The sequence below is a fragment of the Salmo salar genome, chromosome ssa28 (assembly GCF_905237065.1).
Source record: "Salmo salar chromosome ssa28, Ssal_v3.1, whole genome shotgun sequence".
Classification (NCBI taxonomy): domain Eukaryota; kingdom Metazoa; phylum Chordata; class Actinopteri; order Salmoniformes; family Salmonidae; genus Salmo; species Salmo salar.
In genome coordinates, this window is record NC_059469.1 from 21,989,147 (window position 1) to 22,008,681 (window position 19,535).

The 19,535-nt window shown below is 46.6% G+C and overlaps 1 protein-coding gene across 5 annotated transcripts in view; it reads right to left on the bottom strand.

The window, feature by feature from the left end:
- The window catches only part of srbd1 (S1 RNA binding domain 1), a 104,802-nt gene that overhangs the window by 49,171 nt on the left and 36,096 nt on the right, over positions 1 to 19,535 (bottom strand). For all 5 annotated transcript variants that reach the window (XM_014179988.2, XM_014179987.2, XM_014179990.2 and 2 more), the window contains exon 15: positions 2,182 to 2,273. In XM_014179988.2, coding sequence (XP_014035463.1) covers positions 2,182 to 2,273 — 92 coding nt within the window. The remainder of the gene's footprint in view (positions 1 to 2,181; positions 2,274 to 19,535) is intronic.

Below are 19,535 nucleotides of genomic sequence, written 5' to 3' on the forward strand. Positions count from 1 at the left end.
CCCCCGACACACACACACACACACACACACACACACACACACACACACACACACACACACACACACACACACACACACACACACACACACACACACACACACACACAACAATCTTTCTACAATATCCTTCTCACCATTCTACTCTATTACATCCAAGATAAATGCCCACACATTATTACACACATCCAAAATAAAATGGTTACATTACTTACGCCTTTCATTAAGGGGATAAATATGTCTCCCTGGGCTTGCTAGCGCTCTTGACCAGAGGACAATGTATGAATAAATCCCCAGCTTGATTTACTGTTTTTATAGAGGAAGTCTGGAATAATTCTCAAATCCTGTTTTGGAGAGCGTTTGATTATTTTCCAGAGTTTCTTAAATGTGTTTCTGTGTTTGAGATGGTGCATTGTGCAGAGTGGAGAGAGTTTGTGTGGTCCGTCACACAGCCTGGACCCTGAGGGAAGTCCGATTTCACAGCAACATGATGAGTTCTACAGAGATGACCAGACTGCTAGGATAAGGGAGCAGAATAGTTTGTCAATAACATGGCACCATGTCAGTGTTGACTGATGTGGGATAGTTGCAGGTTAATGTCAGTGCTTGAGAGCTACCTACAACTGAAGTTATTGACCTTAAAACAAATGCAGTGTTGTGAGAAAGTCCTGGGCAACATAACTAGAGAGGATATTTTGTGTCAAGGTTGACCCCTTCATGACTGATTAGTTTAGTGGGTAGACAGTCTGGCAGGCAGGCAAGCCTACAGTGCTGTCAGTTGTGTTCTGCAGTGCACTTCCGCTCTCTCACCCTTACAGGCACACAGACAGTGGGGGCGATGAGAGCTGCCAGGCCAGACCAGACAGCAGAGATGAGAGCTGCCAGGCCAGACCAGACAGCAGAGATGAGAGCTGCCAGGCCAGACCAGACAGCAGAGATGAGAGCTGCCAGGCCAGACCAGACAGCAGAGATGAGAGCTGCCAGGCCAGACCAGACAGCAGAGATGAGAGCTGCCAGGCCAGACCAGACAGCAGAGATGAGAGCTGCCAGGCCAGACCAGACAGCAGAGATGAGAGCTGCCAGGCCAGACCAGACAGCAGAGATGAGAGCTGCCAGGCCAGACCAGACAGCAGAGATGAGAGCTGCCAGGCCAGACCAGACAGCAGAGATGAGAGCTGCCAGGCCAGACCAGACAGCAGAGATGAGAGCTGCCAGGCCAGACCAGACAGCAGAGATGAGAGCTGCCAGGCCAGACCAGACAGCAGAGATGAGAGCTGCCAGGCCAGACCAGACAGCAGAGATGAGAGCTGCCAGACCAGACAGCAGAGATGAGAGCTGCCAGGCCAGACCAGACAGCAGAGATGAGAGCTGCCAGGCCAGACCAGACAGCAGAGATGAGAGCTGCCAGGCCAGACCAGACAGCAGAGATGAGAGCTGCCAGGCCAGACCAGACAGCAGAGATGAGAGCTGCCAGGCCAGACCAGACAGCAGAGATGAGAGCTGCCAGGCCAGACCAGACAGCAGAGATGAGAGCTGCCAGGCCAGACCAGACAGCAGAGATGAGAGCTGCCAGGCCAGACCAGACAGCAGAGATGAGAGCTGCCAGACCAGACAGCAGAGATGAGAGCTGCCAGGCCAGACCAGACAGCAGAGATGAGAGCTGCCAGGCCAGACCAGACAGTAGAGATGAGAGCTGCCAGGCCAGACCAGACAGCAGAGATGAGAGCTGCCAGACCAGACCAGACAGCAGAGCAGGACTCAGAAGAGCAGACTAGAGTCCAGCAAAGAGCTAAGCAACCAACATAGCAACAGAGGCTTTGGTTCATTATGTAGACCGGTCAGAATTTCGCACGCTCTAGCAACGGCCCTGGCAACGGATGCTAACTCCTAATTAGGGCAGCAGGTAGCCTAGCAGTTAGAGCGTTGGGCCAGTAGCCGAAAGGTTGCTGGTTTGAATACCCGAGCCAACAAGGTGAAAAATCTGTCCTTCTGAACCCTAATTTGATCCAGGGGTGCTGTACTACTATGGCTGACCCTGTAAAACAACACATTTCACTGCACCTATCTGGTGTATGTAACCATAAAACATATATTGTCTATTTATCAAATCCCATTGTGATGCAAGGGAGGAGGACATATTTTGGCAAGTGGACACTATTTGGCATGACATGAGGTGTATTTCACCTGCACTCCTCAGGTTCGGGTCCAGATCAGGCATTTCCTTCACTGCCTCTGGGCTCACACTGTAGATGGATGCCCCTGCCTCGCTGGTGATGCTGAGACAGAGAGAACACATGGTTAAAGATAGTTCAACAATTTGGCAATTAAGTCCTTTGTTCTACTTACCCAGTCGGATGAAGTCATGGATACTATTTGTATGTCTCTGCATGCAGTTTGAAGGAAATTGAAGGTATTTACTGGACCCAATGCTAACTAGCGTTAGCGCAATGACGAAGTCTACAGGAGCAGCCAGCATCGCACAGTAGCAGTCAGCCAGTGGCAGAACTACTCACACTCGTATTGTTACTCTCTTCTCAAAAGGTTCAGTAAGGCCCTATCAGTGTGTGTCTATATTCTTAGATTTCCCCCCCAAGTGCCATTTTCCTCCAGCCTCTTCTTTCTACTAAAATATTGTCTTCTCACAAAGCATCAATACTTGATTCTTAAGTCCATAAGGCCCTGCTGTAAGGCCCTGCTGTTCCTTCCTGCCCTTCACGCAAACACTCCTTTTTCTTTGACTATCAAGGCTTGTGAGACTGATCCACATAGCTTTTAGGGAAGCTTTTAGGTGAAGTTACCTACAAAGAATGAAAAAAGTAAGCGAATGGGGAAGATGGAGGGAAAAGAACAGTGGAGGAAAAACAAATAGTCCTAATAAAGATGTACAAAAATAATACGATTAAAGTTCCTAAGAAAGAGTCAATGTACTGTCATAACCATCACATCACTTTCAGAGCCCCTCCTTCCACTGATGTATTCTCATTCTCAGCACCACTTAGATGGCTAGCGTCAAATGCACCATTATCTACAAATCAATTCATTCACTCAGTAACAAGCTCTCCTTTCTCTGTTCGTGACCCTCTGTCGTAGACACCGACTCAATAAATCTAACCTTTCACCCTGGTAATTATCTCTTACGTTCTCTTTCAACTCTGGTGATCACAGACCTTTTCATCAAGCAAATAAGGTTAGAGGCCAGGGTGAATGCTTCTGCTCTTTTATCTACATGAATATGCCCAGGACATGTTCTCAACTATAGAGGTCTACATGCATACATATATTCAAAACGGCATTATCTATTATTTTCAATTCTATGACTAATTGGTCGTAAAGCACTCAAGCACATCCAAATACCTTAACAGTTTTACCATTGTGTTGCTTGTTACTTTTAAAATATGGCCATTAGTTCCAGAAATATACCTGATGTGAGGGTAAAAGCCAAAAGGTGGAGCCCCAGCAGACATAAGACAATGTAGGGTGATTCAGAGCTAAAGGACAGAATGAACCCTTAACTAATGGACTCAACCTCCAAGCTTAGTTTGTGTGTGTGTGTGTGTGTGTGTGTGTGTGTGTGTGTGTGTGTGTGTGTGTGTGAGTGATGAATGCACAACCCTGCAGAACAGAGAACAGTTGTAGTGTGACACTACTGCCATCTAGAGGACGTGTATGTGTACTGCTACTGTTTGCTTCAACAGCAGAAGGTGACAACTGAAAAATAATAAAATACAGAACGATATCCTTATTGGGAACTTGGGACAGAATAGGCTTAGCACTTCAGAAATGTCTGGCCCATAAACACCAGTCATAATAAAAATAATTAAAATGTGGAAATAACGAGCAATAATATTAACATCATCACCCGTACCCGAAAACCCGAGACCTGATCCGAGAGGTTCCGGATCCAGAATTCTATATAAATGTCACAGGTCTGGGTCAGATCTGATATGATTGTCACGGGGCTTAGGTATGTGTAATTTTAACTGACTTGTCCGGAAGGACCCATACAGATCCGAACACGACTCCTGTAGTAGATGGAGAGAGAGAAATTGTATATTTCATGCTGCTGCTCTTTGCTTTTCACGAAAGTGGCGCGTGTAGCTTGTTGTTGGCCAATCATAAGTCATCAAAGTGGCAAAAAGCTACAGGCATAGAGCCTCCGTGTGGGGCAAAAGTTAGGAGAAACAATGGAAGGTGGAATTAAAAGTTAAAAAGGAGAATGATAGGCTACAAAGACCAAAAGCCAACAGGTAGGCTGCTACTTCATATTCTGAATGGAGTTGTTGTTTGTAACTGTGTAGGACGAGAAAGTGCAAGTAGCCTCAATTAGCCTAGCTAGTTAGCTAGCTAGCAGTTAAGACGGTACCACGTAATCATATTGGATGATAAATAACCTAGCTATGGCAGCTACACTATATGACCAAAAGTATGTGGACACCTGCTTGTTGAACATCTCATTCCAAAATCATGGGCATTAATATGGAGTTGGTCCCCCCCCTCTGCTGCTATAACAGCATCTACTCTGCTGGGAAGGCTTTCCACTAGATGTTGGAACATTGCTGGAGGGACTTGCTTCCATTCAGCCACAAGAGCATTAGTGAGGTCAGGCACTGATGTTGGGCGATTAGTCCCGGCCCGCAGTCAAAGTTCCAATTCATCCCAAAGGTGTTTGATGGGGTTGAGGTCAGGGTTCTGTGCAGGCCAGTGAAGTTCTTCCACACCGATCAACAAACCATTTCTGTATGGAACTCGCTTTGTGCACGGGGGCATTGTCATGCAGAAACAGGAAAGAGCCTACCCCAAACTGTTACCACAAAGTTGGAATCAATGAGAATGTAATTGTATGCTGTAGCGTTAAGATTTCCCTTCACTAGAAATAAGGGGCCTAGCCCGAACCATGAAAAACAGCCGCAGACCATTATTCCTCCTCCACCAAACTTTACAGTTGGCACTATGCATTGAAGCGTGATTCATCACTCTAGAGAGAACTCTCTCTCTGGAGTGAGTACAATGGCACAGCGAGCTTTACACCACTCCAGCTGACATTTGGCATTGCGCATGGTGATCTTAGGCTTGTGTGCGGCTGCTCGGCCATGGAAACCCCTTTCATGAAGCTCCCGACAAACAGTTATTGTGCCAACATTGCTTTCAGAGGCAGATTGGAACTCGGTAGTGAGTGTTGCAACCGAGGACAGATGATTTTTACGTGCTACCCGCTGCAGCACTCAGCAGTCCAGTTCTGCGAGTTTGTGTGGACTACCACTTCGCAGCTGAGCCGTTGTTGCTCCAAGACATTTCCACTTCACAATAACAGCACTTACAGTTGACCGCAGCAGCACTAGCAGGGCCGAAATTTGACAAACTAACTTGTTGGAAAGGTGGCATCCTATGACGGTGCCACTTTGAAAGTCACTGAGCTCTTCAGTAAGGCCATTCTACTGTCAATGTTTTTCTATGGAGATTGCATGGATGTGTGCTCAATTTTATACACCTGTCAGCAACAGGTGTGGCTGAAATAGCCAAATCCACTAATTTAAAGGGGTGTTCACATACTTTGTATATATAGTGTATTAGTCTGCTATAGCGTGAATTGGCTTAGTTGGTTGGTTGCTGTCTCTTCTTCCCTCCTCCCTGTTCCCGTGTCACTCACTCACACTCACAGTAGCCTACACACACTGCACGGCCCCTGCTAGACCGTCAACACTCTCTACCTCCTCTCCCTCGCTCTTGATCAGCTCCAGTTAATAAGGTCGCTTAAAATGTACTTCTCTGCTGCTTCCCTCACTCGGATCGGACCGGGTCTGACCAGGAACGGGTCTAATTGTCCTCGGGTCCGTTCGGAACGGGTCTCTATATTTACATTTTTTATTTATGCATATCGGGTCCGGATGGGGAAAGCCCCAGGTCCATTTTGGAAGGCCATTTTGGAGTCAAACCAACTGTAGCCACAGTAATATTTCAATATTCATTATTTTCAACATGTTAAATGAGGACGATAGAACAACACTACTACTACCAAACTTAGCAAAAAAAAGAAACGTCCTCTCACTGGCAACTGCGTTTATTTTCAGCAAACTTAACATGTGTAAATATTTCTATGAACATAAGATTCAAAAACTGAACAAGTTCCACAGACATGTGACTAACAGAAATTGAATAATGTATCCCTGAACAAAGGGGGGATCAAAATCAAAAGTTACTGTCAGTATCTGGTGTGGCCACCAGCTGCATTACATACAGTAGTGCATCTCCTCCTCATGGACTGCACCAGATTTGTCAGTTCTTGCTGTGAGATGTTACCCCACTCTTCCACCAAGGCACCTGCAAGTTCCCGGACATTTCTGGGGGAATGGCCCTAGCCCTCACTCTCCGATCCAACAGGTCCCAGACGTGCTCAATAGAATTGAGATCCTAAGCATGCCTAAGGCACGTTCACACAGATGAGCAGGGACCCTGGGCATCTTTCTTTTGGTGTTTTTCAGAGTCAGTAGAAAGGCGTCTTTAGTGTCTTAAGTTTTCATAACTGTGACCTTAATTGCCTACCGTCTGTAAGCTGTTAGTGTCTTAACGACCGTTCCACAGGTGCATGTTCATTAATTGTTTATGGTTCATTGAACAAGCATGGAAAACAGTGATTAAACCCTTTACAATGAAGATCTGTGAAGTTATTTGGATTTTTACGAATTATCTTTGAACGACAGGGTCCTGAAAAGGGGACGTTTCTTTTTTTGCTGCTGCTGCTGCCTCTGCCGCTACCACTACTAAACATCTATTGTAGGCTAATGACTGAGAAATGGTGGGGGAATTGAAGACATTAAAGGAAAACTCCACCCAAAAACGATCTTTGGGTTTTTGTTTCATTAGTCGGTTGTTGACAAAGTCCTAAAATGTTTTGCTTGTCAGCAATCAAGTTTCCAAGATATGTAACTTTCAAAATACAGAAATCATCCCATATGATGCATTTTGTATCATCTCACAATTGCCATATTATCCTCCATGTCCGGTTAGAGGTATTATCATAAAGTCATGTCACTGATCCATCCTCCATCTACAGTGTATACCCTTCTCTCTTTCCTCTTGGATAGACAGATCAGATGGGGGAGTATCTCTCCTCAGGGTTCATATCAGCTGACCTTTGTGATGAGAGGTCAGCGCCTGCCCCTCTCACACTCACTGTTGGTACAACCAAACCTCTTTTAAGATCCCCTTCTCACTACAGCCACATCAAAAGACCCTAGAACGGGGGCCTCTGCCACGGCAACCTTGCCAATTAGTACCATCCTGTTTAGCAACAGCCGACAGAAGTCTTTGACAAGAATTACATTTTAAATGAACTTGTCCCCCTCTCTCTTCCCATCTTTCTCCCTCCCCCCTTTGACTACTCTAGCCATCTCTGCATTAGCACCCCCCCCCCCCCCCGCCTCTGCTGACAGCTGACATGTCTTCGTAGTGACAGCGCTAACGAGCGTTGGCACATGACCTTCAGCGGGGTCAGAGGAGATGGAGTCGGCAAGCTGGTCATTAATAAGACAGTCAGACGGATTAGGAGGTCACAGCACAGGGCACACACCCAAACACACACCACTCTCACACAGAGAGGCAGAGGGACAAACAAATAGTCATAGTGACAAGGACAGACAAGAGACAAAAAAAACGGAGATAAAGAGGGACAGATAGAGCTATAGAGAAATAAACACTGTGATTGAGATAGACAGGCAGAGGACCATATATTGTAAAGAGTTTGCATGAAGCAGGGACCAATGGCAGGCCACAGCCAGATATAAGATCATGTCCTGTATGGATATAGGATGAGCTTGGCAACAAGCCAAACTGACACACACAGGCTTACGCACATGCTGATGAGAGTGAAGCAACAAGATGGTCGTTCTGTTCTCCCGTCTGGCTCTCTCTCTCTTTCTTTCTTGCTTTTCAGTTATGTACCCAATAGGTCTCTCAGGTCACTGGCCTTTTAACTATCCCAAAGTCTAGGACCAAGAGGCATGGAGCGGCAGCCTTTAGTTACTATGACACCAGCCTCTGGAATAGGCTGCCAGAGAACCTGAGGGGGGGGGCAAAACTGTGGACATATTTAAGAGATCTTAAAACATATATTTTTACCTTTGCTTTTCCTTGGGGTGCTTTTTAGCCGTTCAGTATGTGCCATTCTTTTGTTTTTATCTTATGTTTGTTGTTTAGTGAATATTTCAGCTTTTGTTTTTTATTCGTTTTTTCCTGTAAAGCACATTGCGTTGCATTCCATGTCTGAAATGTGCTGTATAAATAAAGCTTGATTTGATTTGAGTCTCTCTCTCGCCACTCCAGAGCCTGGAGGGGCAGCTCCTCAGAAACAGGCCCATTTGGTCTGACACCTCTGACCAACACACACACACACACACACACACACACACACACACACACACACACACACACACACACACACACACACACACACACACAAGTTCATGTACTCTCTCGCACATGCACAGACACACAAGACACACTAGAGCAGGTTCCAGAGAGAAGGCTGGTGACCAGTGATGGGGAAGAGTAGTCTTTCAGTGCTGATAGTTTGATAGCAGGCCAGCACAAGTCTCTTAGAACAAGGCCTAATGATATCTGACAAATACAGGCAGCGCTGAGCTGAGGAAGGACATCCATCCACTGACAAGGCCATGGGTCTCCCTGTACGTCAGTGAGGCAGAAACCACAGATAAAATAGGCCAAGCAACAAATAAACAGACACACTCTCTTCCTCATTAAGTGATATGTGACACAGTAGGATGCTCTGGGTCAGTTGAAAGAGAGTCTGTAAAGTTAGTGTCTGTCCCAGGGGAAAGTGCCCCCCAAAGAATCTCTACAGTCATATAAGAAAGGGATAGACAGAGGAAAGGGGAGGGAGAGACAGGGAGAGGCTAGCCCCTATCATGTCTGAATTAATTAGCAGTGCCGCTGGGGCAGCTGGTAGCAGCCCTGTCATAGATACAGCCTAGACCCCTTGTCTCCACGGTATCCAGACCATCGTCATGGCGAGGGCATCGCCGTGGCAGCCAGCAGAAGGTTGTCTGTGCCCTGCGCTCTGGCCTAAGTGGACACTAACACACACACTGCCACACACACAAGCATAAAGTCAACGGATGCCTCTAAGTGAAAGGATGACTTGGTGGCCCTTCAGGGTTGTCACTCACTTACTCAGACCATTGTTCCTGGTTCCTGTCCTTGGGCAAAGTCACAGCCAAGCTCCCTCCGAACCCCAGTCTTACTGTAGCCCTCTCCCTTTCTCACACCCCCTCCATGCCACTGCCCCTGACGGCCAGTCATGACAGACATTGGGGGAGACGGATACAAGCTTTGATACTTCCCCCCCCCTGGACCCCTCGCTCAAACCACTCCCAAATTAAAATTCAGCATTAGATCATCAGGTCTGTTAGCGAGGAGCAATGACGATATCATCCCCATGGTGACATGATACAGAACACTGTGAAACAGAGACAGGAAGCAGCAAATCCCCAAACAAAATTAGACTCAGTCTGCTTTTGGCCTTTGATTCTAGTATGCACCACAAAGTTTAAGATGGGGTTGCAATGAGAAAAGAGTGCGTCATGAACAAGATAAAATCTTGTTAATCTTGTTAATCTTTCTCTAATTAAAACCCCGAATGGAATATGTCTCTCCATTAAACCCCACAACTCATTGAACTGAATATGTCTCTCCATTAAACCCCACAACTCATTGAACTGAATATGTCTCTCCATTAAACCCCACAACTCATTGAACTGAATATGTCTCTCCATTAAACCCCACAACTCATTGAGCTGAATATGTCTCTCCATTAAACCCCACAACTCATTGAACTGAATATGTCTCTCCATTAAACCCCACAACTCATTGAACTGAATATGTCTCTCCATTAAACCCCACAACTCATTGAGCTGAATATGTCTCTCCATTAAACCCCACAACTCATTGAACTGAATATGTCTCTCCATTAAACCCCACAACTCATTGAACTGAATATGTCTGAACTGAAGCCCTACAACAGGTTTTCCCAAACTCGGTCCTGGGGACCCCAAGCGGTGCGTGCACATTTTGGTTTTTGCTCTAGCACTACACAGCTGATTCAAATAATCAACCCCAGGAATGAGTTTGGGAAACGCTGCCCTACAATATTATGTTTTTCTAAGTTGTGAGAATGCTAGGGAGCAGGCAATTTTGAACAATTATCTTTTGACATGTTGTACTTTTCTTAAATGTAGTTTTATAATTATACAAGCAGACGACAAGAAAATTGCATTTGAAAAAGGTTACGTTTTTGCTTTGAGCCAAACGGGGTAACCTAGGTAACCACAGGTTGTTTTCCCCACAGGCGAACAGGGTTGCGACGTTCTATCTAATACCAACTGGGTCTATTGTCCCACTTTAGGACCTTATATGCAGAACTATTTTTCTCTCTCTCTGATATCATTGGAACAATCCTCTGTGACATCACCAATCACTAAATTCAAAATACCATGACGTCAACATCAACACCATCAGTGTGATCCCTCAAATAATGATCATCTCAAGGCTTTGTCCAACCTCTACATCCAATTATTTGACTGCCCTGCCACATGGTTCCAATCAGCTGATCCAGGAACAGAAAGACCATACAGCCTCCTATCCTGGGTTGAATAGACTGATTAGAATTAAACTCAACTTCATTGAACTGATGAGGTTGTAAAGGAGTGATTAAAAAAAGGGAAATTGATTGGTCTCCTTAGAGCGTATTTTAGGGTTTTCAGTGAGAGTGATGCATCTGTGTGAATGGATGTATTCTGCCTCTCTTCACACACACACACACACACACACACACACACACACACACACACACACACACACACACACAGCTCAAACAGCTTTGCCCCATTGTTCAGTCAGCTGCAAAGCCTGACCCGGGGGACTTTGGCCGGAGGATTGATGATCAGATACCGGCCCTGGTCCTGTCGGAAAATTATGACATTTTTCACCCAGAAAAGGGTCCAAATGGCAGGTGTCAGGGGCCGTCAGTCTCACGCTTGGTGCTAGGAGGCAGGAAGCGCCCAGTCAGCGTGGGGCCCCGCCAATGCCACACTCCAGCTGCCACCGCAGAGCACGTCTGAAAAGAGCAAGGTCTCACAGCCACTCACATCAATCTGGTGGCAGACGCTCGTCACACACACACACACACACACACACACACACACACACACACACACACACACACACACACACACACACACACACACACACACACACACACACACACACACACACATGGCAGAGCAGAAAGCGTTGGTGCCCTAAGGGGAGAGAGATTGCTATGCTTGGCCACCAGTGGGGCAGCAGGGTGGCACATTGTTGGCCACCTGTGAGTGCCCACAGCCCCCACGCTCCCATTCAAACCATATCTATCTACTGGTCAGCCTGGGCACAAACTGTTCATAGCCAGCCTCCTTTACGACTTGTGTACATTTTGAGATGGGGGACATGTCTCTCTAGTCTCATGTTCTTATCCATCTGGTAAAATGTGCAATTACTCATTTTGGCTTTATTGTGCATCTTGGTTTCCATTCTTAGTTTCTATTCCATCTCAATCTTAAAACGGAGCTTGAGGCCACTTAAAATAAGTCCTTCTCATAGATATACACACACAACTGATTCCTTGGGCCAATTTAAGGAGAGTGGCTGCTATTGCAAGCATTCAGATGTGGCATTGAGGTTTCCATGTTTTGATGTTTCTTTCTCTCTAATGTCCAATGGCCATAAAGTCCTTCAAACGGCCCAGCAGAGCCAAATGAAGCGTGAAATGTGCAGTGCAGTAAAAGTGTTATTGCTGGAGATTGGCTCCAGCCACTCTGAGTCGCTGAGAGACATACGTATGGAAATGAACACACACACACGTCTGTGGGGATTTGACGCTTTGAGTTCGTGGCGACAAAGAACCTTGCTTCATTCTCACAAAAAGCTACCATCCATCAGCGCAGACTGCATTATAGTCTATGACATCAGCATAGCTTTGCGTATATTAGGGAAAATATAAACAGAGTAGTGGTAAAAGCTTACTCGTTAAGAACGACTATGGGGTTATGATTATGTATGCGTTATGGTTGACAAGAAATATACTGCTAATGTACCATACAAGTGTCAGGCATAAATGTATGCCGGATAAGATGTTCAAGTTGATTAAAATCTGCAGTATACTGTATGTGGATGTGTATAGGAGAGATGATGTAACAGTCCTTAATACAGAGCTCTTGGGAAGTGAGCCAACAAGGGACACTCAGCGACAGCAGGAGAGGACACCAGGACGTGTTTGAGGCGCTGCTGGGTAAAGGAGCGGACAGTGGAAGTTGGAAGAGCGCCCCAGTCCGTACCACAGTCCAGACCCCCGTGTCCGTCAGTCTGTCCTTTGTGATTCAGACGGCTAACCTTCAGTGAGCCTCTAGCCTCCTGGCTTTTCTCTGTAATTATCCAGGATCCTAATCACCCTAGCCAGGATCCTTGCCCGCCTGCCTGGCTGGCTCCCTCCAGGGCCCAGGCCACATCATCATGGGCCAAACCCCCCTAAGCCAGCAGTGATCTCATTCCACCAGGAGCAGGGTGGGATCAGAGAGCAGTGAATACCTGAAGACAGAGTGGAGTACGGCCAAGGACAGAGCCTCACCACCACTAGTAGTACTACGGTGAGGCAGGCACGTCAGGCAGGCACGTCAGGCCTTATACACTCTGACAGTACAGGGACTGTAGGGAGAAGCTGCTTGTTACAGAGACACTCACTGACAGGACTCATCACTACTCATCTCTCTCCACGCCACTGGTTCCTGGACAGCAGATACTTGGCTATACATGGAGCTTCGGACCTGGGCTGAGGCTCACAGGCTTAGAAAGGTGAGGACAAAAAAAATCTCCAACTAACACGGTCATAGGTTTGGCATTTAAGGTGAACTCACCAAACATTCTACTCCTGCTTGAAATCAATAATCTCTGTTACATATCACATATCGCTCTCTCTCTTAAGGAAATGTCACAAAACCTCTGAACACAAACCGCTGAACAGCGGTGCATTGTCACCCCATTATGGTAGCTACTCAACAAGACACAGCAAAACTCCAATTCAACCCCAGACTGGATGGACAGACAGACTGACAGATATAGACAGAGAGAGAGTGCCTTGGTCCATATCCTAGCCTTCTGCCCAGTGCAGAGTGAAACTGATCTGGAGAGACTGGCTAGCCGGTGGCTTCGGGGATCGGCCTTGGGGTCTCAGATACTGGGCGGAGGGGGGGTGAGGTTTGGGGGGGGGTCATCTCTGTTCTCGTCTGCCTTTAGGAGTGACAGGGGGGCAGTGAGGGGGACATGGTTCTCAAGCGGTCAAGGGAACCAGGCACTCTGTATCATGACTACTGCCCAGAGATCTACAACTCTGCTCTGATGGGGTTAATGTCAGCTGAGCTTGTCCTTCACATGGACACCCACCGGCCATGCCATGATGCCATCTCCTCCATGTCCAGTTATACACATTATCTCTCTCAGTCATACCCAGTGCTTAATTTGAGCCGGATCCTGTTTGCCATGTAAAAATTCCAATAAAAGCGATCAGTGTTAATTTGAGTTGCCTCCTCTGTAATTCTCCTGCCCCCTAAAAAAACGTACTGTGAAAACGTGTTTGTGGTTAAGGCAACATTGTAGCCTAGAGACCAACGCATGGCCGTTGCTGTGTTGTTGCTGTGTTGAGAGAAGCGCACCTGAATCTCTCACATAACCAGAGTGAGTGTCGGGCCTCCCGAGTGGCGCAGCGGTCTAAGGCACTGCATCGCAGGAGGTAAAAAAAGGGGGTAAAAAAGTACAAAAAATATAAAATAAATATCTATAGTGAGATTCACTAAAATGCTATAATTCGGAATACTACACAAGGAGTATAATTTAGCCACAGAGGATCAATATAGTTTATTAAAAACAATGTAGGTTCCCGAGTGGCACAGAGGTCTAAGGCACAGCATCGCAGTGTTACGGCGTCACTACAGCCTGGGGTTCGAACAGCCGTGACCGGGAGTCCCATAGGGTGGACCACATTTGGCCCAGCGTCGTTAGGGGAGGGTTTGGCCGGGGGGGGGGGCTTTACTTGTCTCATCGCACTCTAGCGACTTCTTGTGGCGGGCTGGGCGCCTGCAAACTGACCTCGTCAGTTGAAGGGTGTTTTCCTCCGGCACACTGGTGCGGCTGGCTTCCGGGTTAGGCAAGCGGGTGTTAAGAAGCGCGGCTTGGCGGGTCATGTTTCTGAGGACGCATGACTCGACCTTAGCCTCTCCCAAGCCCGTTGGGGAGTTGCAGCGATGAGACAAGATCGTAATTGGATCGCAAATGGATATCACGAAATTGGGGAGAAAAAAAAAGGGGTAAAATGACAGACACATTTCTTTTTTAAACCTAGCTGTGAACAGCATGCAGCCAAAATAGGCCTTTCACAATATTTCATATACAATCGTGGGAAAACACAGTTTGGAAAGCAAATGGCTCATGCTGAAAAGAGAAGACTAATCTGTCTGTAGGCTACCAAAATATTTTACAAACTTCAAAATAGGCATATTGCGAACAGCATTGTTTAACAAAGTAAAACAAGAGAGCGCATCGGCCATCACAGGTGAGTGAGCTCCGCATCATTGGATGAGTCAGTGAAACTGGAAAGCTTTTTTAGGGCTATAATCTCCTCATATTGTACAATGTGTGTCTCTCTGCACACCTAGGCCTAGGCTATTGGTGGATTCAAGACAAGGTCGTCTCAGTTTGTCAGTGTCAAAGTAGCCTGTCTTTTCGATCATTTGTGTGGTATTAAAAAAGATTCAGTCATTTAAAATGATGTAGAATTGCATGAAATGCGTTTATAAAAGGCCACTTTTTTGGGGGGGACCCTAGGCTACAAATAAAATCCCCCATGTGTGCAACTTCTGCAAGCACCTCTTCTCTACTGCTCTATGCCACTACACAAAAGCGTTAATAACTCCTGCAATGCTTTATTATAAAGGTGTCCTTTTTATTTTGCATTCCGGTTCCTTCAGGGCACCTCCTGATCTACAAATGAAGCCCTGTCTTACCGCATCCTGAGTGCCAAGAGGGACTGCTGTAGCAGAACCCGAACTAGAACTGAAAACCTGGACTGTCTTTGTGTGGACTGCTTTCAAAAGTGCATCATTATCCTAAATATATTGAGTCAATCCAAGCATGAAATCAACAAACCAACTGAACTCCTGGAACATTTCCAGGGACAAGAGGTAGATCCAATACCCTAGGTTTACAGCTCCATAGCCACTAGACCAGCTGAACTGGCAGAAGTTAGGACACACTGTAACCCTGGCCTGGCCTGGCCTGGCAGGGAGGTAGGGGTTAGATGTCACCGCGTTGCGCTCGTCTCAGTGACACATCTTAGGTCACAGTCATCGGCTGGTATCCAGCACTGAGGGCTGCCTATCTGAGAGGTGGACACAGGGAGAGAGGAGCGTCCCCTGTCCAGCAGCCGCAGAGCCCTGAGAGGGCGTTTATGCCCTGTGACAAAGGCTGAGTGTTCGATGGCCTGCTGCTAATACAGCGTGACAGAGAAGGTCACACTGTGGAGGGACTGGGCCTGTCAACCGGCCATCCACTTACACTTGATAATGAGACTGGGAAGGCACGTGTGGCGGGCCACCATGACGAGAACACACGCAGAGTACAGGAAGAATACACACACACTGCTCACAGAATGTTGGACATATCTGAAGTGACCTATGGAAGTACTCCTCTCCCCACTCTCCTTCACCCTGGGGCTGTGGCATGAAATTCCGTCAGCCGGTGATTGTCAAGCAAATAACAGCCGGTCTCACGGTAATTGACCGTTAATTAACATAAACACATTTAGCATCTCCTGGCTTCCACACACAGCCTACAAGCCACTGATGCTGACCCATGGAACATCTACATTTTAAAATACATGTACACCAGCCTACACCATCACAATAAATCAATGATTTATTTTAGACAAGTCTAAAGGAACATGATATGAAGAAAATGTAGTCTATTTCAGAAGAACAGAATAGCATACTCTGAGTTGTCCTTATGTTAGGCCCTGATCTGGCTATGCCATATGGCTGTGGGCTACACTAGTTTATTTAGCAGACAAGACTTCCTTAGAGCTCTGTGCCATCACTAGCTGGCTACCACCCGGTTACTCAACCCTGCATCTTAGAGGCTGCTGCCCTATATCACTGGTCACTTTAATAATGTTTACATACTGCTTTACTCATTTCATATGTATATACTGTATTTTAGTTAATGCCACTCTGACATTGCTCTTCTTAATATTTATATATTTTTTCATTGCATTCTTTTACTTATTAGGTTTGTTTGTATTGTTGTGAATTCTTCGATACTACTGCAGTGTTGGAGCTAGTAACACAAGCATTTCGCTACACCTGCAATAACATCTGCTAAATTTGTGTATGTGACCAATACAATTGTATTTTATTCATATTATTTTTATAGTATGAAGAAAACAATTGAACATAGCTGTGTAAAATAGAAAGGATATTTTCTCCAAACAATCTGAGAGGGTGCGCACATGCGGCTATTCTGTGTTGAGCACTTAACAAAGAAACAGGTACTCCTATATTCTTAATTTAGAGTTATTAATGTTACTTTAGTTGTCATACAAACGTTGGGCTATGTTAAAAATGTTATACATTCTAAGGCTGCATGATGTGACTAATTATGATTTGTAAAAAAGTGCATGAAAGATGCAGGCTGTACACACTTCATCAGTCTCTCATTCACAATTTGACAAGCACTTGATAATGCCTCAAATTTCCCAGCGGCATCCCCTTTGTGTGGCTGTAATGCCCCCTAAAAAAAATCCATGCCTTACGTGGCCAGTGGCCATTATGCCCTTGGGCTGAAAATAATAATAATAATTTTCTTCTCCCGGCTACGTGCTCCGTGATCGGGTCTTTGTCACAGGCTACAAGTAAAGACAGACACATCGGGGATGCAACTGTGCGTGTCCTTATGCAATTCCGAGGCGCATATAAAAGCTATTGGAAGAACTGTCCACATTTACTTTGTCAGCCAACAAGATGAGAACAGCAAAAGCACAAGCCTATGTCAATCTACTATCCCCCATAGCTCAAAGGTTTACCTATTCTATTCTACCTAAAAATAAAGATTCAAAACATAGTCTGGGACAGTTGTGGGATGCGATAGATCCCAAATGAATACCACCACTAGCATCCAAAAACTTTTTTTCAGCAAATAAGGCTGACACAACAGCTCAGAACCTTTAGCTTAAAATGTTGATACACTATTAGGCCATTTCTTCACATTATAAGCACATCAATGCACACACTAGGCTATAAGTGCAAATGTTTCATTAGCGGGAAAACACGTGATTATGCATGTAATGCATTTTTATGGTGAAAATGATCTTCCCCAAACTTGAAACTCACATGATGCTTATGTATGCCAGTTAGGCTCTACCCGTTGTAAAGTGGAATAATGTGCTTAATTTTGTGCTTAATGTGCTTAAGAAGTTATTTGGCCACTTTAGCTGTGATACAAACCTTAAAGAAAACATATAAACCTCTTGGCTAGGCTACATGAGGTGTGCGACTGACTTGAAAAAGTCGCAAGCTAGGCATCATTCACAAGTGATAATATATAATTCACAACTGATAGGCTAATATTGTCACCCATCAGACTATTCTTGATTTAATCTTGTCTTTACATATACTAAATAATATATGTGTGAATTTTTTATTTATTTAGAATAGACCATTATCATGCACCTGTCTCAAAATGAGGGAAGGGGAAAAAAAATACATGTCCTCTATGCACTTAACAGCGAATGGAGGATGCTTTTCCCCGTGATTTATTTTCATGCCAGCCAGGTAGGCTTTACTCCTATTTGTAAGAGAAGCAATATGCTTAATATTACGAGAAGAAAATATAGTAGGCCTATAGTAGCCTATACAAAGCTGATGGGATCCTCCTCTTTTTAAAAGAAGCCATCACTCTGTTTTCTCACGCAATTGCATAGCCTATAGAAATGTTGCGCAACATGAGTTCATGGGCTCTCATGAAGTGTTTAATTTGAATTTTGATAACATTTGCATTGATGTCAGACTGATTAGAGTGCTGAGTACCAGGCAGTTAGCAAGTTTGGTAGGCTACTAATGATCATCAGCAGCATCAGAGCTTGGAGAAGCCTAATTACCGTGACTAAATGTTCATGTGGAATTTGACTGCCGTTGTGGTGGTAATACGGTCACGGTAACCGCCCTACTCCACCCCACTCTGTTGGGTAATTAGACTAGTGAAAGCTCAGACATAATTAAGACACAGCGCTCCCTCCGAAAACAACACTATCTATCTGCAGGGATCAGAGGTAGCGGTGGGCTGGCAGACAGGACAGGGGTGAAGGGCAGGGATCAGAGGTAGCGGTGGGCTGGCAGACAGGACAGGGGTGAAGGGCAGGGATCAGAGGTAGCGGTGGGCTGGCAGACAGGACAGGGGTGAAGGGCAGGGATCAGAGGTAGCGGTGGGCTGGCAGACAGGACAGGGGTGAAGGGCAGGGATCAGAGGTAGCGGTTGGCTGTCAGACAGGACAGGGGTGAAGGGCAGGGATCAGAGGTAGCGGTGGGCTGGCAGACAGGACAGGGGTGAAGGGCAGGGATCAGAGGTAGCGGTGGGCTGTCAGACAGGACAGGGGTGAGGGGCAGGGATCAGAGGTAGCGGTTGGCTGGCAGACAGGACAGGGGTGAAGGGCAGGGATCAGAGGTAGCGGTTGGCTGTCAGACAGGACAGGGGTGAGGGGTAGGGATCAGAGGTAGCGGTTGGCTGGCAGACAGGACAGGGGTGAGGGGCAGGGATCAGAGGTAGAGGTGGGCTGTCAGACAGGACAGGGGTGAAGGGCAGGGATCAGAGGCAGAGCGTCAGACAGGACAGGGGTGAGGGGCAGGGATCAGAGGCAGAGCGTCAGACAGGACAGGGGTGAAGGGCAGGGATCAGAGGTAGCGGTGGGCTGGCAGACAGGACAGGGGTGAAGGGCAGGGATCAGAGGTAGCGGTGGGCTGGCAGACAGGACAGGGGTAAAGGGCAGGGATCAGAGGTAGCGGTTGGCTGTCAGACAGGACAGGGGTGAAGGGCAGGGATCAGAGGTAGCGGTGGGCTGGCAGACAGGACAGGGGTGAAGGGCAGGGATCAGAGGTAGCGGTGGGCTGTCAGACAGGACAGGGGTGAGGGGCAGGGATCAGAGGTAGCGGTTGGCTGGCAGACAGGACAGGGGTGAAGGGCAGGGATCAGAGGTAGCGGTTGGCTGTCAGACAGGACAGGGGTGAGGGGTAGGGATCAGAGGTAGCGGTTGGCTGGCAGACAGGACAGGGGGGAGGGGCAGGGATCAGAGGTAGAGGTGGGCTGTCAGACAGGACAGGGGTGAAGGGCAGGGATCAGAGGCAGAGCGTCAGACAGGACAGGGGTGAGGGGCAGGGATCAGAGGCAGAGCG